Genomic DNA, 24883 nt, shown 5'->3' on the forward strand with positions numbered 1-24883 from the left:
ATCTCTGGTTTTGAGGAGCCTAATTCCAGCTAAAGCCAGCATTTCTGACTGGCACAGACACAGGTTTGCATTAGCACATTTCACTTGCTATTAATAATTTGATGGTCAATTTTATGACTGCTGTTAGTGTCTTGGAATGTTAAACTTGTATTCTCTTGTAGACTAATTTTAGGTACTAGCTAGAGTCCAGAGTGGGACTCTGAAAAAGGCTGGTAGCTAGGAGAGTGCTATGTGAGCCAAACTATCCTTGGCATAACTAACAGTGTTGATATGAGAGATGAATTGGACCCTATGTCTCTTTACTTTCACTCCAGCCAGAGTAACAGCTGCAGTGTGCTTGTGACTAAAAAAAAAAAAAAAAAAGAAAAGCAGCATGCTTTTTGGCAGTGAGTGCACATGCCTTTGTCTTCACACTACAGTAATTCTTATTTTTCTGAATTACTTGTATGGAATCACTTGTACATGTCAGGTTAGAGGCTTTTGTTTTTTCTTGTGCATGCTTCTCTAGGAGTTTGTGGTGACCTACATTTGCTTCTCCTTGAAATTCTCCCATCCAATACAACAGGTGCTCTGTATTGATGGAGCACAAAGATAGGGTGAAGTTCGGAGCAGGATTCCTGACCCAGGGTTAGCAGAAGGCACAAATCAATCTGTTTCTGTCCTGGATCACTGAGCCCCAGTACATCCTTGGTACTTGCTTGCACAGTGCTGGTTGTAATACTTTGTAGCTGCCATATGCCTCTTGGCTTTCCCTCTTGGGGAACTTGTGATGATATCAAAGTGCTTGTCTTCACTTGTTAACACAAAGAAATAATACTAATCAATCATAAGCTTCTTAAATTAGTAATTATGACTGCCTGGTATATATCTGTTTGTGAATAATACTTTTTACCAGTAAGTTAGTACTTAATAGACAATGCTACAAAATGACTAATATAAAAATTATTCAGGATCTCAATAAAACTAAGTGAAGCAAGTTTAAAATACATGGTATGATACTGAGTACTTTTCACTCTCTATGTAAACCTATATTTCACTGGATAAAACTTGACAACTTCACATTAAATAATATAAAAGTTATGAAACTTCTGTCTCTTTTGATTAAGGAAAAAGTAAATTTACAGACATTAACCTTAGAATAAGTCACCACTGTTGAAAAACTACTATAGTGTGAATGCAGATAGTAGCAGAAATGTATACATACTATGGAGAAAAAAATTAACAGTTTTTTCTCCAGCAGTATGTATCAAAATCACATGTCTGGTCATGCAGTCACAGCCCAGCTGCCAACACACAGAGAATACTGACTGACCCAGCCAGACACCTCCCTCCACCAAGCGCAGATCCCGTGGCTCACTGCAGGTGGAATTGTGGAGGAGGCACGGTGGGGCACAGATGGGACGGGCTATGGGACAGGCAGCGAGCCAGGCTCACTGCAAGGCTCAGCGTCTGGACAAGGGCACTGCTTCTGACAACAGTAGCCTTGGGACCAATGGACTTGGGCCATTCTTGTCCCTGTGCTGGAGGTCAGGTGGCTCCACGGTGTGTATGTGTATATATATATATTTATATAAGGTATTAATATCTCAGGGTAAGTGTGAGATAAGTGAATGAATAAGAGAAGTGATTGCAAACTGGGAAGATTTGTGCAATGTGCTTAGTGTCCTGTCAAGAACAGTAAATAAGAGCCTGAAAGTCTGATTTAAATTGCATTCCACAAGACAGAAAAATGCCAAGATATAATAATAAAGAAGTAAATTATATATTTCAGTCCCCTTTTTAAAATAAATATTGTTCATAAGTCTTATTTTTCTTTAACAATTTCACTTACTTGTCAAATGTTGTCTTTGTCTTTTCTGAATGACTGACGTTTATAACTCTATTTTTCACGTGGTTATTTTCAGACAAAACCACTTACAAAAGACCACTTAAATTAAAAAAAAAATTGAGCCAAAAACAGGTGAAAGGATTTAATAGCTGATTTCTGTTTCTAAGGAAGAAATGTATTAATTTTTCAGCATGCATTTTTACAAATCCTACTGTTTTAACTGCTAAGCCTTATCTACTGCAGCATTTTAAATTCACAATACAAATATTTGAGTAATCATGACCTAATTGCAATTCATTTTGTCCATGAAATCCTAGAGAAACCCCAAGGAGGACAAGTTATTTCAGCAAGCACAGACTATCCTTCTGTTTCATTGACTTGCAAAGTAACTGGTGCAACACACTTCACTCCAAACATATCAACTGAAAGAGATAAGTGAAAAGAATAAATACTGTAAATAGAGGGATTTATTTCACTAATGTAGGAGGCATTTTAAAGACAACTATTCAATAGTTAGCTTTAATGTCAATGCAGATTTAATGAAGTCAGAATACATTACATCTCTGAGGTCTGCATTTGCAGATGCCAACCAGAATAGTTCTACTGCCTTAGCTGGAGCTTTACCAGTATATAATTTCTAGCCTTGAAAAAAAATCTTATTAAATATTCTCAGTTGTGTCTCCTTTCTTCTTCTGTTTCTTTGTAGCTGAAGACTATTTTCTCCTGATTTTCCCCCTACATCTCTGTTCTTTTAATAGGTATTTTCCTTTCCTTTTTCCTCTCTACTTAAGTATTTTCAGCTTTCTCCAAGAACCTTTTTTTAAATTTTTGTTCCATAGAATCATAAAATAACCTGGGCTGGAAGTAGGCTCTGGAGGTCACCTAGGCCAACCTCCTGCTCAAAGCAGGACTAATTTAAAATTTAATTCAGGTTGCTCAGGGCTTCATGACCAGGTGAATTTTGAGTATATAGAAGGATGGAGACTGCACAATCTCTCTGTGCCCTTGTTTCTGTACTTACCACCCTCTTTTTTTTTTTAAAAATATCTTTTAATATTTCATTATGGTTTTTTTTGCAGTTCTGCTTCTTTGAATGACTTCCATAATTCTTCATCTTCATTTCATCCTTATGCCTGTCTCTACCTTTCTACCTCTAACAGTTGTAGCAACTGTTTCCATGATTTCTTAATTTTCTGAGGTACTTATATTTCTTTGTAAGAGAAATGTACCTCTTGCTTTGATATACAGGGTTATATTTGCTCCTCACAAGATTCAAAGTGATGCCATATGGGTGGAGGTCAAATGAATGACCGCAGCTTATTGCCCAGAGCCATTCAGGTAACATGAACACTGCTAGAACTGCCTTAATCCGCTGCCCTATTGTCCTTTGCTCCTGCACAGCTAACCCATCTTGCATTTGAAAATCAGACTTGTGCCTAATACCTATAGGGCTTCAGTAGTTTTTGAAGGAATAATGGCTGCTAAGTATAAAAAGGTGTTCAACTGTGAGGCCTCACATTGCCTGACTCGCTGGATTCATGTTTGGAAATTTAATTTTTGTTTCAGTTGAAAATTTGGAAATAAAATGCCTTTGCTGGCACTGGTTTTGTCCATGGCCATGACAGGAGATACTGGAACATGTGTCAATCTAAATGAAGGTTGTCAATTTTAAATTGTTCTAAACAATTGATCTTCAGGGAGAGATAGACCTTCAATGTTTACCATAGAAGAACTGGGGTTCCATTCTCACATAGAATACAGGGAAATTTAAACACATTAAAATGAGATTTAGAAGTAATTGTATTGCTTTTAAAATATTTGCATTTGAAGCAAATATGTTTCCTAAAACAAGATAAAATACATATATTGTTTAAAAAATTGAGTCATATTTGTTTTGAAGTGGTCTACAACAGAGCTTTGTGCTTTAATTGGGATCATGAACCTTTGACTTTCCTGGTGCTTAGTGCTTCTGTTTATTTTTATGAAAAGTAATTTTGAAAATCATAAATAAGTGAAAAATCATGTCTGAATCAGTAGGTATTTGCTTCCATTTAATGAAGTAGTGCCCATTTGCTTCATCACTGACAGCCATTTATGTTGACTAGGAAGGAGATAACTTGCTGCACTCTGATAACTGCTTCAATGAGTAAGATCCAAGAAACAGGAAAATTCTAATTTGCTGGAGAAATCAGAGGCATGTACAACAATTGCTCCTCTCAATTTAATGTCTTACTATTGTTTGTACATTTTATGCCAATAAAATCAAAGCACACATCCTTAAACTTTGCTCCATTTGCTCTACTCTACTTTGCCCATGTGTGTTCTGCAAAAGGACATCTCGGGGTACTGAAATGAATGTTGTATCTTCATGCTTCTGTGGTGGGCAGAATGGACCTCTCTCCTCCCACCTCCTTTCTCATACCCAATTCTCAGAAGTGGAGTTCTGTTTACATATCATGATCAGTCTTCTCTGGTGTATGTATTTTAAAAGAAATAGTTTGCAATTCTTGCTTCTTGTTGGATTTCTTTGATATTCATGGTATTTGGAGACATAAGCTTTTTCTTTGCATTCACTTCGCAGAACTCTTCAGATTTGAAATCTTTTTTTTTCTTTTCATATAACTGTGCTTATCAGTGACCTCACATAGAGAAAACAGTTTAATATCCACCTGAGAGCTTCCATCTTCTGAGTATTCAAGAAGAAATATGGTATTCCCAACAAGACTCAATATTCTCAAGATTATGCTGGATACCAATATACATTGGAACAAGCCAGGTATTCCTTCTACAATCCTGTACTCTTGACAAGGGATATATGATTTTATTCTAGCAGTGAAGGCTGTTTCAGTACTACACAGCTTCACTCAATGCCTGATTAGCCCATTCCCTCATTTCAGGAAAAAATAATATTCAAGTAAAACAGATAATCCACACACTCCATGCAAGGGATGCCGGGCTCCCTGACTGCAGGGACAAGCAGCTTTTGGAAGACTGTGCCCAGACAGAACACCCTAAGCAGGGGACCTGGAGCTAGAACAATTCCTGTCTGTCTACACCGTGGTGTCAGGCTCTGCCTGGACATCCCCTTCCTTCGAAGCAGTCTGGGGAAACGGCTTCCCCCTGGAACTGCGGTGCAGGGGCAGGTGATGGGCGGCGGCTGCGGTTGGGTGACACTGAATCTGTGGGACACACACCGCTGGATTTTACGGCACGGCCTCTGCCGTTCCCGGTGGGGATGCGGCGTTGCCGGGCTTCTCAGAAGCCCATATTTCGGCTGGAGCGACACCTCTTGCGTGCGGTAACGCCGCCTGCAGCCGGGGCGGGGGGCGGCGGGACGGGGCCGAGACCCCCGGGCCGCCCCTGCCCACGTCGCGGAGTGGGGGCTGCCCTCCGCCTTTGGGCGGCCCGTGTCCCGGGGGCGGGCCGGGCCCGCGCCCGCTGTGAGGTGCGGAGATGGCCCCGCCTGGGGGCAGCGGGCATCTCCGCGCCGCCCCGCCGGCCGCGGGGGCAGCGGCACGGGAGGCGGAGGCAGGGACGGGAAGGGAAGGGCCGCCCTCGCCCACCCCGGCGGCGGAGAGCGAGCTGGGGGAGCGGAGGCGAGGGGCGGGAGGAGAGGGAGCGCGGACGCGGGGCGGCTTCCCGCGGGCGTGTGCGGGGCCGCGGAGGCGGCGGGACACGAAGAGGGGCGCGGGGCGCATGGAGGAGCGGCGCGGTGCGGGGCCGGCCCGGGCGGCCGGCGGGCGCTGAGGCAGCGGCGGCCCGGGGGCGCTGCGGGCACGGCGGCCGCGGAGCGAGCCATGCGGGGGGCGAGGCGGCTGGCGGGTCTGCTGTGCCCCCTCTCCCTGCTCGTCACCGCGTCGTGGGCAGTCCGCTTCCACCCCAGACAAGGTAAGCGAGCGGCAGCAAAGGCGGCGACCGGCCGCGGGTCCCGGCCCTGCGGCGGGCGCCGTGCCCTCCGGGGCAGCCGCTGCTCCCCGGCGGGCGGGAGGAGGCAGCGCTCACTCCCGACGGCGGCGAGTGGCGGGGCCGCGCGGCCGCCGCCGCGGGGTCTCGCGGGCGTGCTGGCGGCAGCCCCCCGCCCCCCGGCTGTCACCGGACCCCGGGCTGGCGCCACGAGTGGCGTGCCAGGAGCCGTGCGGATGCCGGCGAGGGGTTGCTGCTGTGCTGTGGCGTCAGGCTGAGCCTCCTGCCTTCTGTTGCAGAGACCTTGATGAGGCAGCTCTCCTCTTACGAAATCATCACACCTGTCCGAGTGAATGAGTTTGGAGAAGTTTTCCCACACACGCATCACTTCAGAAGGAGGAAAAGGAGCTTGGAGGCACCGCTGGAGCCCGCTGCTTTCCGAACACATTACCAGCTCAGAGCATACGGGCAGGTCTTCCAGCTCAACCTGAGTGCTGATGCAGGCTTCGTTGCTGCTCAGTACACGGTGGTGCACGTCGGGGCACCGCAGAAGCAGTCGTCCCCTGATTTGCGCCACTGTTTCTATCGTGGGCATGTCAATGCCCAGGAGACGCACATGGCTGTCTTCAGCATCTGTGGTGGTTTGGTAAGCATGTTGGTCACTGCTTCCTGTCTCCATTCATATTCTCCTCCCTGAAAGAAATGTAGTGGGATGCCTTTGCTGGAGAGCTAAGCTGGAAATTCTTGGGCATCATTCCAAGTAGTTGGTCATGAAATGTCTTGGCATCAGCAGTGTGCAGTCATGATGATACTTCTCTGGTGGGATATACAAATGCCGCTTTCAAAGGATCTCTTGCTGGCCATTAATATAGTTGGTTGATGTAGCTCCTGACACCAAGAGCGTTATAATGGAGGGGAAAAGCATGTCTTAGAAACGCAGTAAGCTATTGTCGTGATAAAATGATGCTGTCAGTTGGCATCAGCTATGTATTTGTAGCTTAACAGATATTGTGATTGTGAGTGAGGAGTAATGGTAGTTGAGATGATGAGAGAAGAGCTGGTGTTGATCAGTTTCTTCCTCAGCTTTCAACAATACCGTAAGGTATGTTGTATCCTAATAAGTGTGCAGCAGCGCTCTCTAAACACATTTCTGTTAAAAGGGAATAGGAAATTTCCCAACTTCAGTGGAAGTGTGTCTGCAAAATGCTTCTTAAGAATTAAATTGAGTTGACAAATCAAAACTGCAATGATATACATTCTGTACTTAACCCTTGATAGCATTTATGTTTTCCAAAGTGATAATGGAGAAATAGTATCGCACAACTGTCTTTGAAAACAGTTGTACTGTTGTACTGTTTGCTAAATTTTATAGTTTTGTGCCTAGAAACATGAAGACTGGTACCTTATGCTTTACCACATCACTACTTATTGAAATGCCAAGGACAAGATGTGTGACAGGCACACTGTAGAAATACAGCATTGTAAATATTACTGTGAATTTAAGTTGGGGTTGTTCCATTTTTTTGCAGTCACTCAGGAAACTAAAGATGCAAGACTTATTTTTGGGACCTCAACAAAATCCAGCTTCATTTACTAGGCTCTTTCTGGTAGCCTACACAAAATAGAATGCAATTGGTTGGAGGTATTTAGGACTGCTTAATGTGTATTAAAAGAAGGTGATACACAGGATAGAAGAGAGAACCAGAAATAACTGCCATTTTAAAGACACAGCTCTTTCTTGTGCTTCTTGGATATTTGGGTATATACCATCTTGTCTTTTGGTTGAGGTGTGTGGACTTTGGATAGTCCTTGGAAATTAGTGGAGAAACAAGCATTTGAAAACAGTAGTTCTGTATTCATTCTAAGTTTTATCTATATATCTTGCATTACAAACAACTGTCATTGGTTCTTGACTACGTAATCCAAAACCCAATTCAAAACTATACCCAATTCAAAACTATACCAAATATCTTAATATGTTTACTAAGAGAGGGGAAGATGAGATATCACAAATATGGTTGGTTTTGGTTTATTTCTTCCATGTTTCATGTTTTTATAAATGCTCAAATGTCATGTCATTGAGAATAGTGGCATACTTTATACAGAATAAATATGAGACGTTCTAAGAATTTCTACTTTCATAACCTTTGCTACCTGTTTGAATTCTGTTCTTGTAAATTGTTGCTTTGCATTACTTGAAGGGACCATGTATATTGAAAATAACTTTTCATCAAAACATGTACTTACTGCTGCTAAAAGTTGTCTCAAATACCGTATTTATCAGTTCTCAAATTCTTCATCACAGAACCATCTTCTTGCCTGCAACAAGCTGAATGTCTCACTTCTTATTTCTCTCCTCCCTCTTCCTTACTGATACATTACAGTATCATCATGTATGTCTGTGGTCAGAAATCCCTGAGTGCCTTTAAATTAGGCCTTTGCCTCTTCTGGATGAGCCTTGTGAACTTGTCACTGCAGCTTCTAGCTGTACTTCATGCCTGGCTCACAGAGTGCCTGGTCTGAACCACCAGCAAAGACCTTTCTGTCTCGCTGCTCTCAGGACTTTGTGTCACCTCTCATTTCACTTTCTGTGCAGGTAGATACAGCCTTGGAAGGTATGTAGCATAGCCAGTGTTGCGTCTGCTTTCCCCTCAGTGGTGGTGGTTTTCAGAAGAGGAAGCAGATCTTCCATGGATGCTGTTGCACTTCTGTGGGATATGCCTATAGTTTTCCAGGGAGGGATTGTGTGGTGGTCACAGCCAGCTGGTTGCCTGTAACTGCACAGAGTGTCCTTCAACCTGCCTCAGAACCTTCAGGTTAATGTTCTTCCTCATCCTCATGGATTCAAAGCAAATGTTTTCTGCCTGGTGTGACTGCAAAAGGAGAAAACTTTTTTGGAGTTAAGAGAAGAGTTAATGTGAAAAGAGGGAACTACAGACCAGGTGGAATTGCCCTGTGAGATCTTGTCCTCCCTGAATGCATTCCCTATTCCTAGATGGACTACCCTCAAAAATTATTAAAAAGATGTTTTTATCCTCAAAGCTTTTAAAATTTCATGAGTTTTTGCATTCAACAAATGTACATTACTCAGTTATTGTTCTTTTAATAAACAGTGCCATGCTTTATGAGTGCATACAAAGCTTTCAAGTCTGACTGCTGCTGAGGTAAGACACTATTTATTTGGAGCAAGAGGGTAGAAGCCAGGCTAGTGACTCAGTAGCCTTGCATTATATTTATTTTAGGTAAAATCCTTTCTCTTTGTAGGATTGCTGAACTTGAGCTTAGTGTATGGAAGTTAAGATGCTGACTTGAACTATCTTCCAGCTTTGCATATATAGGAGAATTGCTTATATTTGACCAATGCTGAAAAAGCTAGGGAGTTGTACTTAGTTATAAAGGTACAGGAAGTATAACAATGGAATTTTAAAAATTGCCCTGGATATGTGCCTGAGTCAGGTGAAATGAAACCAGGTACTTGTGTTCACTTTATCCTGTAGGCATTTATCCCCAAGGTCTGACTGCATTCATTCACAGCTTCATTCCTCCTCAAGTTCCTTCTTTTCTTTTTTTGCATTCTCAGGTTGAGTGTGTTGTCCCCCTCCACTCTGCTTTGCCATTTCACCCTCCATTAAGCCTTTTACTGCATGTGCTAAGAGCACCTACAACCCAGAGTATCCATGGAGCATTGCTTAATGGCTCCTGATACACTGTATGCGGTTTTGTTGTGTTACATTTCCGACCATGCCCAGGGTTCAGGGGTGCAAATGGCACAGGGAGGTTAGAAGGTCAGCAGGGAGTCTGTAGTAATTGCAAGGAAGGAGTGTATAATTAGGAAACTTTGGGATCTATCAAAGGCAGAAGGTCATTTGGAATGATGACCTGGGTGCCTAGCTGAACATCTGATCACATATGGGCATATTTCTTGCATCTTTAGAGTAATTTTTGAGATTTCATACTTTATTTCACTTATTTTCTAAAGTTCCGTATTTTTTTGCTTTTACTGTATTAGTCAGTTACAGCTTCCTACAAACATAGGGAACAGGATCTGCTGAGGATGTCCTTGGATGCATGTAGACTAAAGATACCTTTCAAATGTTATGCAGACAGCAAAATCAAAGAGGTAAAATCCCAAACAGTTAAAAATCATTTAACTTTTGAGAACATGTGACTTACGAGCTTAATGACAAACACAAGCTAATACCAGTGAATGAATTGTCTTATAAATGATGATAGCTCCCTTATTTTAACTAGAATGCGCCTTAATTCCTAGAAGGACCCATCTAAAGAAAGAAGCATTTTTTGGTTGGTGGTGTTTTTTTGGTTTTTTTTTTCATAATCCTGAATGAATGCTATAGAAACAGTTTGTTTAGTCTGTTGAGAAACCTGGTATTTTTTTCTCAGGGGTTAGGAGAGTGTTGACTGATGCTGAGAACAGTTAAAATCAGTTTTTGTGAGCTAAGTGCCAAAGGTGTTTTATGTGACTACTGTGAGATGAAAAAGAAAGAAGGAAAAAACACATTCTTTTGGGTGTCTGGTCTTTAATGTGTAGAGCAATTTCACATGCTCACTGACTGGCAGAAGTTAGGAGTAGAAAAGTACACACGAATCTTTTCTTGCATGCATTTGCCTGCAGTCCAGGAAGGCAGGACCACTTTGTTCTAATGTAGCTTTGGAGTGTGACAAGTTTCTTCTTCAGCAGCTCTCAAGGGAGCCCTTTGGTAATGCTCCCTTACTGCACATTGGACTTACTTTTGTCTGGAGAATGGCAGAAGTATGAACTGAAGTGTGGATCTTCACAATCCTCATTACAGGAGGCTGTGTTTATTTTTTTTTAATATGGGTCAGCGAGTCACCTTTCTGGGAGGTTTTGAAAACAGCTCTGTCTGCTGCTATGAATGGGTAAAGTGGCTCCTTTTAAGAAAAAGTAAGCAGTCTTGGAATTTGTCTTAAGAAACGGTGATATTTAATTGTTTGGTTAAAAACCCCAACAATCCAAAGCCCAAAAACTTGCTAGAAGCTACTGCTAGAATAGCCAGCATCTAGTTTCTTGTGGAGATCTAGTGCAGGTAACAAACTCCAGATACTTGCTCCCTGCTTTTGTGCTCCTTTGTACTAACAACCTCAGTGAGTGAAAGTACATTGTTTTTTCCAAGAAACTTTTACACTTGTAACTGGAAAATACGCTTACCTTGATGTAATTTAATGCATTAACTTCTAAGCTGTCACTTCAAAAAAGTTACTTTCTCAATCTGGAAGGCAGGATAGTTTCAGTATTCAGGTTACATTTATAAAGCTATGAACATCCATAAGGCACATACTGGATTTTATAGTTTTTTTAATCTTAATATACTGATTCCATCATAAGCTAGGAGAACAATCCTATTAAAATGTCAGCTCAAGGCAGTTGAGTCTTGCTTGAGCAAACAAAATCTTATTGCTACTGGCTGGGTGATCTGAAGACTTCCACTTAGTTCTGGTTTCTTGTGTCATACACATATATAAGGTGAGACGCCAGCTCTGGATCTGCAAAACAGGAGGAGTTTCAGTGCTTCCATTATAACCCTCAGCATTTGCTCCATCTCTGATCAGCACAAAGTGGTTTTAAGTAAAAGGTTTTACTTTGCAAATTTAAGATAAAATGTTCTCTCTTTTTGGCTTTTTACAAAAAATAAGACAATTTAGGTCCCCTCTACAGCTGTTTTAAAAACCCTGAATCTTCTTCAGTATGTTTTCCTCAGGCTCTTTGCATCTCAACTTTTCCTGGAAATATTTCCACAGATGCTATAATTTCACATATGGGCCAGCACAGATCAGCAAATACAGGTGGTAATTGCAGTTGTAAACTGAGAAGATACGTGGAGTTGTGGATTGTGCAGCTGAAGGTCTGTCACAGAAAATGTTTTATCAAAAGCAGTAGGACCTGAGTATGTGTCTACGTGTTCACCAGCAAAATTCTGCAGGAATTGTCCTGTCAACAGATTGGATGTGCCTATGTAACGTTTTATGTCAAGGATGCTCAGCCATCGCTGGCCTGCCTTCTGCCTACGTCCTGTGTCAAGTGGCCTTTCCTTGGTGACTGCTTGGGCACATTCTTTGCCCATATGTTTGCCAAATAAATTGTTTTGATGGCTGCAACTTGTTCTCAACTGCTGCTTTTATTGTTTAGATCTATGGGACACAGGTAAATTTGCTGGTATGCTCTGTGCAGCCAAGGGAACTTTGATTTGCTTTTATCTGTGTATATATATACAAACACACATGTTCATTAAACTTCGAGGAAGTACACAGAAGTTTCTGTGTCAGGGAAGGGCAGAGTACACAACATATGGCCCTTTGCTGTCACTAAGCTAAATTACTGGTGTGCAAATAGGTGGGGGGGCAGGAGGGGGATTGTGTGTGGGTTTTCTTTTTTTGTCTGAACTTAATGCTTCCAGTCCCAGGTGGCAGCCAACAGTTAAGCTGTCATGGGTCTCAGGAAACTTTGTACTCTTGGGGAATAGATAGGCTTCCCATATGAGATAATGTATCTGCAATAGTCTCAATTCTCATTCCGTTTCAGACATACCCTTATGTAGAAAATGGCCAGATTAAGATAGCAAAGCCAGACACTGAGAACAGTTAATACCTTCTGGGAATGCACATATTTACAGAAGTACTCAAGGTAGCTTACTGTGTGGCTGACTAAGGTGAAAATCTAACCACAGCTTGTGTGCTCTTGGGTGATAACTGCCTGTGATGGTGCTTATGAGGTCAAAAGGACTGTATGGAGCTATTCATCTCCCAGTGACAGAAAAAGGTGGTTCTGCATCCACTTAAAAACATCAAAACTAGGAAGTTCTCTCTAAACAGAGATAAGTTGCAATGTAAATTTGCTTGACATTTTCTGAGACAGGTAAGATGATATGAAGGAGTTTCCTCCAAGATAAAGTGTATGGATCCCCCAGGTCTATGCTCTGTCAGAATACTTAGCTTGATGATAGTTTAGGTGTTAAAACTAAATCCCCTAAAACTCAAAAATAAAAGCCAACAACCCACTGCCTCCCAAAGTAACCTCCAAACAAACAAGAAAATCCCATAATATATTTATACATTTTATTTTGCCAATTTCAACAGGTGTTGCAAGATAACGGCTTTTCTATAATGGAATTTCCATGTATATATCTATTTTAAAAAGCTGTTATGCATATTTTTAGTTGGCTTGTCTAGCTTATTTACTGTAAATTGTATATAAAGGTATAAATAAATAAAAAATTACCCTTCTCTCTTCCTTCCACTCCAATGAATCTCATTAATTTTTAATTTCCGTGAATCAGTGCTCTTTCCAGGTGGCTTTGAGATTGGCTTTTTTAACATTCTAACAAGTTGCCTGCTATTTAGCCCCTCTGTTTTTGCTACAAATTTTATTTAGAAACTCCTTGTTATCATATGGTTATTGGTAATGCGTGGTCTAAACATACCAATAGTAAAATCCCTTTAAGCATTTACATGGACCTTAAATTTCAATCTGGAATTAAGAAATTTTATCTTACCAAAGGTGTCTTTGCAGACCAGGACACTTCCAACCATAAGTGAATTCCCCATCAATTCTTTTAATGGTGTGATTATAGTCAGCTCAGGCAATCTTAACATCACAGAATTTGTAAGATGTAGTTAGATGCCTATAACAAACTTTTAGCATTTTATTATCTCAGAACTTCAAACGTAATGTTGCTTTCAATCACTTCTAAAAATGTATTCTACCAGAAAACATTTGTTGCTAGATATTTCTTCCCTGATGAGGGAAGAAATACAAAATTTATGATTTAATACTATTGTCTTATTTCAATTATATTAGCTCTGATCTTAATCCATTAGTTTGAACTGCTATCTCTTACTGTGTTTCTAGCTGAATTATCTTCTAGCAGAAATACTTTTTCCACATGTTGATAGTGTACTATGATCACTGTAATATTTTTTCTTTCATTAAGCAATGCTTCATAAGTCTTTCATCATAAAATATTGTAACAGTGAAGCAGGACGAAAAAGGGGGAGGGATTCTTACATGATTCAAGAGCTTTGAATAAACAAAAGGGAAGGGATAGTAGAAGGGAAGAGAATAATATAAAAGGAAGGGATTTTGAAAATTACTTTGACTGTTAAAGTGCTCTTGCTACAAACTAATAGGCTTTTAAGTGAGTTAAGAAGCCATACTTTAAGGGCATGAGAAGTACTTGAGCACAGGAGTGTAGCTTACCTGGGAGGGAGTCTGCCAGTTTAGAGTCAAGTTTTCCAGAGCTTCGGTTGTTCTTTTAGAGTTTTTATGAAACTGTTCCAATTGTGCTGTTGTACATACTAATTCCTAATTTCTGAAATCTGCTATATATCCCTTATGTTTTCCATGTGTTCTGCAAACTTTATAGACAAAGATGTAATTTGTATATGGGCATGGTACATTCTTTAACCATAATTTTGCAATATTTACTTCCATAACTCTTGCAATAGAGTTAATATTGGTTAAAACTATACAGTTTTAAACCACTTTAAACCACTAAGTCATACTATATAGTGAGTAGCTGTGTTGATCCTGTGAATCTTGACTTAATCTAAAGTGTCTAGATCATCCATAATATTTTAAATCCAAAAAATAAATTATCATTTTCATGTGCACTTTCTCATAAATTTTCTCAAATCTATACATATGCATAGTTCTGGATAGTACTCCTTCTTTGGACTACTTATTTATGATGTGCAAGAGACTGTTTTCAATTTTGTACTCTACTTCTACTGAAGAGATTTTTTTAAATGTACTTTTATCTCTTTATCTGAAGAACAGAAACAGAATGTTTCAGGCAGCTTTCTTGTTAGATGATTTGAGAGGCATCTGTAGATGATAAATAAATCCAGTTCATTTCTGATTTAATTTCCTGTAAATGCTTGGGCTCCTGTTTCAGCAACCTACCTCTGTACATGTAAGTGACTTTTCTTTATTTCATTTTACCAAAAGTATTCTTCATTTTGATCTCACAGCTCTTTTCCTTGTGTGTCCAAGATGCAGCAACCAAAATCAGCAGAATCTGTCACCAAGGGAAGTATCACTTTCTTGACTGGAGGACTATAAACAGACAGTGTAACTGGTGACTGAATTTTTGTAGATGCAGGTGTTAGGAAAATGAGGAGTGAACCATGTATTTTCATGGCAGATTTAGAGGATTGGAATGGGTGGTACAAGTTCAATGTCCTCTTTGGTTTTGGATGACAAATATCAAATACCTTTCTTATGGTAGAACACTGCTTGATCTCTTAATTTTTGCTCTTTCTCACATACAACATAGTGCATTCAGTTGAGATAGATGTGCAAAAATTTGTCAGACTACTGATAGGAGGCCTTCATAACTACTCAATGATAGTAATTGCTTGTTTATCCGTGCATTGTTGAAGGGGAGAGAATTCATTGTAGAAAGAATGAAAACTTTTTGCATTTTAGATTTTTGCTCAGTTATTTTTTCCATATCTAAACAGGCCATTGATCCTGGGATGTTGGGTGAGAATCAGTGGGTCAAAGAGTGAGCAAAAGGAAGCTTGACAGCTTGACTCCATTTTTCTAAAATGGTTGTCCCACATATGTGTAAAGGTGGACTTTCTAGCCTTAAAGACACAATTGTACCGTCTTGTGTTAATCTTTTGAAGTGAAAAAAAAGCTAAGAATAATTTTGCCGTCAGCAATCATAATGGAGGATTCTGTCCATCCAGCTGTCTGTCCTAACTTTTTGGCCTGTAAATTTGTGATCTGTTATTGTGAAGTTTTGAAGTGAGGAGACCCGGTCAAAAACATATGTCTTAGTGTTTGGGAGTTTTTACTTTTTTGGTTTTTTTTGGTTCTTTTTTCAGGATGAAATTGTAAAAAAAGAATATATCCTTGTTCTTGCAGTTAATCTTTTCCAGTGGAAGACTGACATTCTGGAAGTTTAGTTTAGAATGTAGTACGAGCTCTCTCCTTGTTAGTTCTGGGGTATTGTTCTTATAATCTGTGTGTTGTAACTGAAACCATTCCTTGTCTGTTTGTTGGAAAAGCTCTTGAAGAAACAAACGCAGATTATTTGCTCCACCTGTTTGAAAGAATAGGAGTGAAGTAAAATGTATGTGGGAAATAAAGCAGGAACAATAAAGTTCTTGCTTAAATCTGGAAGAACATACTTTAAATATCTATTATGTAGAAATATGGGTTTTGGTGTATCAGGAGAAAAGAATTATCATGTGAGTGTTGACAAATAGTATAGGGTCAGATTTATGACATTTTGTTAACAAGGACTTTAATGGTATATGATATAAAATATGAATCTTAACAAGAACTGATGCTTTGTCCCTGAGTGACAGGCTCTTGTCTCTCCCTGTCATTTACCCAAAAGGTTGTACCTGTGGCATGTCTGTTTTCCTGAAGCCCTTTCCAGGCTGTTCTTGATAGGCTCAATCTGCTGTCCTCTACAAATTACATGCCCTGGAAACACTGCATGTGAGAAGGCTAAACTGAATGTATAAAGGATCCAGCATGAAGACTACTTGCAAAGAATTTAAATGAAACTGAGGGGGGAAAGTGCTTCTGTGAGTTAGATTTAAGCAGTCTTGAAATGAAAATACTATTTAGATGTCTTTTTTCATTCTGCAACAAAGCTGGTGCAGAGGATTCATCCACAATATGTTGACAGTAGCTCTAATATGTTATATATATTAGGCAAGATTGCAGATGGGCTGCAGGCATGTGTCAGACTAACAGACTCTTACAGATCGACGACTGATAACTGCTTATAAGGATCCCAAATTCAAGGGGGTATTGTAATTCCAGTACCCTGGATACTAAAGTAGTCTGCAGCAGTTTTTAAAATACTTATTAGGTTGTTTAAAAAAGCCCTCGTCTTGCTTCTGCTCTCATTTATCCTGCTCTGCCACTCTATAACCCTGAGTTTCAATGTTGACATGAACATTTAATCTCTTAAACCATATTTTGTATGTTATTGCTATAGTATTATTGGTAATTTTTATGCCTTAGTGGCAAAACATCTATCAGAATGCTGTGTACCTACTCACTTGATGTGTTTAATTGGCTGAAGCAAGGAAGTTGTTAAAACGTTTGAAAATAATTTGATGAAATTCTTGCATGTTTTTTCCTCCTCATAGCCTCCTGAGGTGGAATACTTAAGCCATAGGAAATTATGAATTCGGTTAGTAGTGCAGTGAGAAAGAACAAAGTCTGCTTTAGGATTTCATAATTGAAAGGATTATGGGGCAGGAGGCTGGGGGAAAGGAGCTTAATTTTTATTCTTTGTGTATGTGCCAGTGCTTTTGTTAGTAATCAAGTTACTGTGGTTCCCATTATGTAGTTAACCATGTGTGTCTCTGGTGGCTGGGGACAGGGGGTGTTTTGGAGGAATCAAGGAGAAAAAAACTTTAATGGTGTCAACTTTGAATTTCTGGTGCTCCAGTTAAAAATCTTCAAAAATATCATGTTAACATTGTTTCTAATCTATGGGGAAAATGCAATTTTAGAAGAAGAATATTATATAAATTATATTAAGGACAGAAGGCAACAAATCAGTCCAGAATTTGGACAGCAGTCAAATTCTGAATTTCTTGATGTCCTCTGCTCTTCTTTGCACAGTTCCCAACTGGTCCTGCTTAGTTATACCTGATTTCTCTTTATTTTTGTGATCTCATTTGTTTCATTACTCTTACAATAATCACCTTTAATACATTGTTAATATGCAAGGTAATCTGAGTTATTCTGGTGGGGCAAGTCCCTGAAAACAAACTTCTCTTGCCTTACCTTCCAGGTTTTATTGGAGTTTCCCCCATCTCACATGTATGTGTATGATAATTAACTTTAAAATGTTATCATAAATATCTTTTATTTCAATGAGAATTGTTTTTATATCAGTATTTTCAGTGGACAATAATTCAATTACTTCTCTTGCTTTCAGATGGGTACCTTCAAGGCACATGATGGTGAATACATTTTAGAACCTCTCATGAGAGCAGATGGAGGTGAACATGAAGATGAACATAACAAACCACATCTTATATACAGGCATGATGAACTTAAAGAGTATCAGAAATCCCATAAACCTTGTGAAGTTTCAGGTACAGTCATACTTTAAATTTCATTATGCCTTTTTCAAATGTCAAATGTTCTAAAGAAAAAAAAGCAAGATTTTATTTCATAAATAATTTTCTCCACATTGTGCCATTAGAACCTACACATTTCTTTCACATAGGCTTGTCAGCTGTTCCTTTTGTTTTGTGAGAGTGGCAAATTCAAAAGTAGGACAGAATGTGAATATTAAAAAAATCCATGATATTGCAAGAACTTTGGTGTGGATTTGTTTTTATATATTTATATTTTTATATCTTTACATTTTCTCATATGTAAACATTTAAAGAGAAGATTCACAGAAGCTGTTGCCTGTATTCACAAAAGATAATGAACGAACTGCAATTGTAGCAGATAATAAAAGATCATGAACTTACTGCAATTCTAGCAGATAATACATGACATCTGTCTTCCTTAATAATGGAAGTATCTAATCTTACCCATTAATTTATTATAACCTAATCTTAGCCATTATTTTAAATGTTTGTCCTTATGGGTATTTTAATAATTTATTCACACTACATATTCATAATATTTCGTTTTATTTAAGTTTAAAGGAAGGGGGTCAACAGAACCTCTGCCTTGGACTTTCAGAGGGTGGACTTTGGCCTGTTCAGGGCACTGGTTCAAAGTGTCCCTTGGGAAGCAGTCCTTAATAACAAAGTGGTCCAGGAAGGCTGGACATAGTTTAAGAAAGAAATTTTACTGGTGCAGAGGAAGGCCATCCCTATGTGCTGAACGATGAGCCAGCAGAGAAGACTGGCTCCCTTCTCAGTTCCTGGGCTGAACAGGGAATTTTTGCTGGAACTCTTCTTGAGGAATATGGTTAAAAATATAAAGATTAAAAAAAAAAAAAAAAGCTTGGGTGACTAGTGTTATTAATTTTGGAAAATTCTTAAAACATATTTTATACTCGAAAACATTCTTTTGAGAATTCTGCTTTTCCATAGATACTAAGGCCAGAAAATAAACATTACATCAAGAAAATGTTCTTATTCCTATGCCTTTTTTTTAAATTATGAATAATATGTACTGAATCAAGTTAGAGGTCTTTCAGTTTGTTTTGTGTCCTTTTTTGCTTTAATCAAAGCAAATTAATATGACAAAAAGACTTCAAGCATCAAGAACGTAGTAATTTTCTTCCTTTTCATTTTTTGGAACAATTACAAAAGATTGTGAGCTAGGGCTTACTGTCATTTTGTGGGGAGTGAAGTTGCAGAAATGTTTATGAAGAAAAGCTTTGTGTTTTTATGTTTCTGTCCTTCTAAGGAAGAACTGTGTCTCCTTTAATGCTAGTCCTGCTTGGTTATTCATATCCTTTCTTCACAGAGGAACAACTTATATTACTACTTGGAATCATGAAAATTTATCTTTCTCTAGTAAGGGAACCTTGATAGAGGATATGGAGGAACATAGCATTCAATACATATTTTTAATTTGAAATTGGGCCATGATAATTCTAAAAATGTGTACCAAATCTTTTCTCTACTTTGTACTGTTTTTTTCTAAAACTAGATTGCCAATGAAAAGAATTTTTGTAACCCTGATATATGCCTTACTCAGGTCAGGATAGGATATTTATTGCATTTCCTCAATCTATTAGTTCTGTTTCCTTAATATGTGGAAGCTCATCAGAGTTTGCCAGAATATGTTTTGGATAAATCTGACAGCTATTACTTATCCACTTGTTTATTTCTGGTGTTTGTAAACAAAAATAATTTGATTTGTTCTTGATTTGTTTGGTCCATAAATTTAGATAGTCTTTAAACTGTCCATTTAAATATAAGTATTATTTCCTATTTTGCCAGTACTCTGGAATCTCAGGCTCTTTCTGTGACCTAGTAAAGATTGTGTATATGAAATTTTTCAGCCAATTCTCTTCAGTGCATCCAACTCAGTCAGTCTGAACACATAAGGGTATATGTGGATACTCTTTAACTAGTTTCTTTTCAAAGCCAGTCCCTGATTTCTCCCCTCATTATTGTTAGTGCTAATGGTTTCACAATTAGCATAGCTTTATTTTGTGATTGATTTTTAAACAATTACTCAGTAAAGTGCTTGCTGTTGTCTCTACTGTTTTTCTTTCTGGCCATATCGTACCCTAACTTTAAGGAAGACAGACTATGGATCTCTCAAAAATAGCTTAAAGTTTATGCATGAGGGCTCTTCCCTTGAATAATGGAATATGTAGATTTAAATCCTCTCAAGTTGAGGGTGACAGAAATGTGGTCTCTGAGTTCTTGAGTCAGTGCTGTAGTCACTAAGTCATTAGAATAAAATGATTAGGAGGTATATCCTTTGGCTGCTACTTTTTAAGAGGGAAATCTAGTTTCCAGAAAGACAGTGGATGTTTCTTCTGAAGGGGCTGGAGTGTCCAGTTAGTTCTAGAGGGTAGTAAGAATTCAGATACGCTTCTCCATTAAGTATTTTTTATGTGAGCTGACTCTGGTAAAGGCATTGTTTTTTCTGTATCAGGCATCAGAAGCCTCTGGTGGCTGGACTATACAGTGTAATTGGGAGTATTACAGTACTCAGTTTGGAGATATCTGAGTAGATTATGTATTTCCTTTAGAGCCTTATTCTACATAATGAATAGTTACAAAACTGTTGAAGAGGTCACTTAAGGCTTTTGATGTATACTTGCATATGTGTACTTGCATATTTATTTAAATATAACATTATGTAAGGGTGAAAGTCAGTAGGGACTTGAATTCAGGAGTTGGAATTAGTTTGTTTTTATTTGTTCTGCTGGAGCCAAAAGTTTGCATGTAAAATGTGTTTTGGTTAACTAACTTGTGTCCTTTGTTGTACTGAATAAGCTGTACTGCTTATCTCCTCCCAGCCTTCCTGTTTAGATTATACTGCATTCTACGAACTGTGTAATATTGCTGTCTCTTAACTAATTTGTAACAAATAATCCATTTATGATAGAACTATATAAAAATATACATGACATCTCATTTGATGTTCCTATTGCAGTCTTCTGTGTTTCTTTTTTTTTTTTTTTTTTCTTTTTTTTTTAATTCTTCCACAGTTTCTCTTGGAAATACGATCATAAATATAAGTTTTTCTATTTTGGGCAGCCTTTTGGCTTTTAACTATTTAGCAACTGCATTCAAGAGTAAATCTTTTTTTTTTACTTTACAGAGAAAGAGTTGAAGAAGAGCACTTTATTACATCCAACCTTCAGCAGTTTAGATGAAAAGAGCAGTGTTTTACAGAAGGCTCTCAGTTTAGAGTATGCTTTAAATAACCTCTCCATAGAGGATGGTGGCAATCCACATTCCAGGAAGAAACGCTTTCTTTCCTATCCAAGATATGTAGAAGTGATGGTCACAGCTGACACCAAAATGGTTCGTCACCATGGGCAGAATTTACAGCACTATGTTCTAACATTGATGTCAATAGTAAGTAAGCTCTTAATTATTAGGAATTTTAATTATTTTTGTTCTGTTGTTTTCTTTTCTGCAACTTTCCTGTCTTCTGGTTTGAACAAATTCTGTATAATAAAAAGAGTTTGCATAAACATAAATAAAAAAGATGGGTTAAGTTTAAGATTAGGGATCTTTTCAGTTTAATGCAGAGTAGCATGTGTAGGTGAAATGATGGGACCCATTTCCTGATTTTCTGTTACTTTAGAAGAATTCTTAAGCTTCAGGGAGTGAAAAATACACATTAATTACAGCAGACAGATGTTAAATGGCATTGTGAAAAAAAAAAAAGCTTGGTTATAGTAATCCTAGTTTTTCAATTTTTCAAGAAACTTCAGATTCATGTGGGTCAGACTTTGAGTTGGTATCATTTATTTGTAATCTTTATGTGGTAAATTCTTTCTTGAACCAAAAGTGATTCAGAATATAGTACAGTAAGCTCTAAAATCAAAAGTTTTACCATGACATCATTTGAACCATCTGTTAGGAAAAGGCATGCTAACATATGCCACTGTAATTATTCCTAGATTTCTGTCCTTACATCTATTTAGGAAGCTTAATTTATATAAAACTGCATCTAGCTTGGGGGTAGCAAATTAAGGCACCTATCACATAAGTATCTATAGACACATCTGCTTTTTAGATGGCTATTAACTTGACCAGATAGAGACATCTACTTTTGGATGAACAGAATAGCACTCTCGTTTTACTGTGATTAATTAATTTGCTTCATAGAAGTGCCCCATGCCATTTAAGATGTTGCAGGACCTCTGACGTGGCCTCAGCTGCTGCTGCCCCAAGCTGCACAAGTCTCCTGTAAAACATGTGTTGCATCTGCCAGTTGAGCATTCTGATAACCTACAGTGTGTGAAGGGACACTGGGTAATAGGCACTTAGACAACTGGGCTGAATTCTGCTCACTCTAATATCACATGTCCAGCTGATGGCAGTACAGGCGCTGCCATCTATTACACAGATGATGTAGGCACCTACATTTAGAACATGGAGTTTCCTTTTATTAGTTTATAAGAAAAATAATGTTTTAAAGAAGATTAGCATATGTTATTGTAAGTCTTCTGAATGGTGTGAAGGTATGAAAGTTCATGTATTACCATAAAAAATCCATACCAAAAGTTGTTTTTTCTCTTACAGTACAGACTCTGTTTGGAATTCCTTTTGAAACAATTGATCCCTAAGATACAATTTTATTATAGTTACTTTCTTTATTAAAGAGGTATACTAAGAAACAAAGTGAAGTGATAAAGATGTTACTTTAAAATAGAAGCTGCTTTTTACAGAAATTTACAGTAAGATGAATTTGAACATTTATTATGTCTTTTTCATGAGGTCTTATTGTGATTATAGGTAATGTAATTCCTGATGGGTTTTTTTTTTAAGATGAAAACATTATTCCTGCATCTGTAGATTTTTACTTTCAAGTACTATTCCTTACAGTGCAATATTTGTCTTTTTATTTACACAATTGGACTTCTAAGTAAATAAGATAAGCATTGCATAATTGCTATTAAAGAGAACCTATATATGAACTGTTTTTAAGATCTAGTATTTAACATATACTATATGAGTGAAAGAATACCAGTTCTTTTCTAAAAAAACTTGTAATTTCTTTCTTGTGCTTTCCTATCTGTACAGTAAAACTAGGGTTTTACATTTATTGCTGGCTTTGGGGTAATAGCCTTCAATAAGGCACTGCATCTTTAATGTGAGTTTTAATATCTCTGAATACCACTGTAGGAGGTAAGATCTATTGCTTGTATCTGTTGGCAGCTCTATTCCACATATATATGGAAGGTAATGCAGAAGGTAATATATGCAGAAGGTAATCTTGAAACAAAAATATGCAGAAGGTAATCTTGAAGCAAAAAATATATATGCAGAAGGTATATATATGCGGAATGTAATCTTGAAACAAAAAAATTCTTATGTTATTTCTAGTAATGTTGAGCTTTTATAAATGCAGATGTAAAAAGTATAAATTCAGATCTTATTTTTAAAAGATTTTCTTTACAGTTCAGTTAATTCCATGCACTCTCCCTTCCCCTGCCTCCATTTCCCCTACAGAATACATATCCCAGCTCATATCCCTTCTCCTTGAAGCATTTCAGCAATGGCTTGGAATCACAGAACAATTCTAAGTCAACTAATCCAACCCTCTCCTGACATAGATATTTGTCAAACAAATAATGTGTATGAATATACAGCCTTCAGTCACTTCTTATCCATAACAGTTATTCTTCAGTAAACTATTAAAAAAAACGTGAAAGATAGGAAAGTAAATGACTACCAATCTTTGCTATGTAATCTGCATTAGAATTTATCAGTATGCTGGTGGGTCATTTCTTGACCCACAGCCTCTTAGTATTTGAAACAGAACCATTTTTAGTCTCATTTGATAGCCTATAAAGGAAAGAAATGAAACTTTTAAATTTTATCCTTTCTGCCAGTATACGGATAGCTTTGATTATTAAATTTTACTGGTACTTATGTCTGGTCAAGCAACTTCTGTTATGGGAAATTGTCAGGTTGCTGACATTTTAATTGAATCTAGAATTATACTTTACTCTTGTAATAATTCTGAAACTTTCTGGCTTGGATTTTAAAGAAACCTAAAAACTTTAAGCATATAAATCATATTAAATTTAATGAAACTTAGACATCTAGCTCCCAGAAGAAACTTTGAAACCCTGGCACATTTTTCTCATTTTTCTTTTATTTTCTTTGGGGCTTTTCTTAGCATCAACAAAGCCACCAAAGTAAACTTGCTGCTGTTTTATGAGAGGAAAATAAGAACTGAAATATACTGCTAAATATTTTTAGGGTTTTCAGTGTCTTGTCACTCATCCAACTCAACCTGAAAAGACTTAGCTCTCAGCATGCAAGTAATCTCATTTCTTTAAAACTGCATAAATGTTGGCAATGTGAGTATTCACGTTACCTTGGAAATACTTACTCATTCTGATTGAAGCAGGTACTTGAAGATAGGAGTACCTTTGCCATAGGATTTTATGAAAATCTTTATTGTATTTCAGCACGAAGTGTGGCATTATTTAATGTGAAGCAATAAATAAAACAATAAGAATACTGTAATTGCTTAACTTGCACAGTTTCTTCTTGTTCCTCCAAGTATTGTATCAGCAGAGCAGGCAGTAGGCTCTGCCTTAATAGATTTAGTAGCTGGAGGACTTAAGCTTAGACTATGTTTTAAAAGTTCAGAGCCCCAAACATGAAGGCTTGATTTTAGCAACTGAAATAATTCATTAAAACACTGGAGTTTACTGTAAAATTCAAAACCACCTGAAATTTGGTTCCATGAAACATTTTGAGGTACTGTCCTCATTTTCTGAATCAATAACCTGATTATTAACATCCTTTTGAGTACTGTACTGCTTGTATCTTTTGTTTGCTAGTAAAAAAACGACTTGGTCTGTTCTTAGTCTGCTTGCAGCAAAACCTTTGTAATCTTGCCTTTTAAAAAAGAAATCATGACATATAAAACCACCTGTGGTAGGGCTGTGATGGCCAGCTCAGATTGTGAACTTGGCTGACTGCCTAGTCATGCGAGTCCTGAAGTGAGAGCAT

At 38.2% G+C, this 24883-nt stretch overlaps 1 protein-coding gene across 1 annotated transcript in view; it reads left to right on the top strand.

Annotated features, from left to right (window-relative positions):
- Positions 1-5625: 5625 nt before the first annotated feature.
- Positions 5626-24883, top strand: part of ADAMTS20 (ADAM metallopeptidase with thrombospondin type 1 motif 20) — an 86377-nt gene continuing 67119 nt past the window's right edge. Inside the window, exons 1-4 of the mRNA XM_053977510.1 lie at positions 5626-5716; positions 6031-6377; positions 17683-17842; positions 21000-21259. Coding sequence (XP_053833485.1) covers positions 5626-5716; positions 6031-6377; positions 17683-17842; positions 21000-21259 — 858 coding nt within the window. The remainder of the gene's footprint in view (positions 5717-6030; positions 6378-17682; positions 17843-20999; positions 21260-24883) is intronic.

This window comes from Vidua macroura, chromosome 5, assembly GCF_024509145.1.
Source record: "Vidua macroura isolate BioBank_ID:100142 chromosome 5, ASM2450914v1, whole genome shotgun sequence".
Lineage (NCBI taxonomy): Eukaryota > Metazoa > Chordata > Aves > Passeriformes > Viduidae > Vidua > Vidua macroura.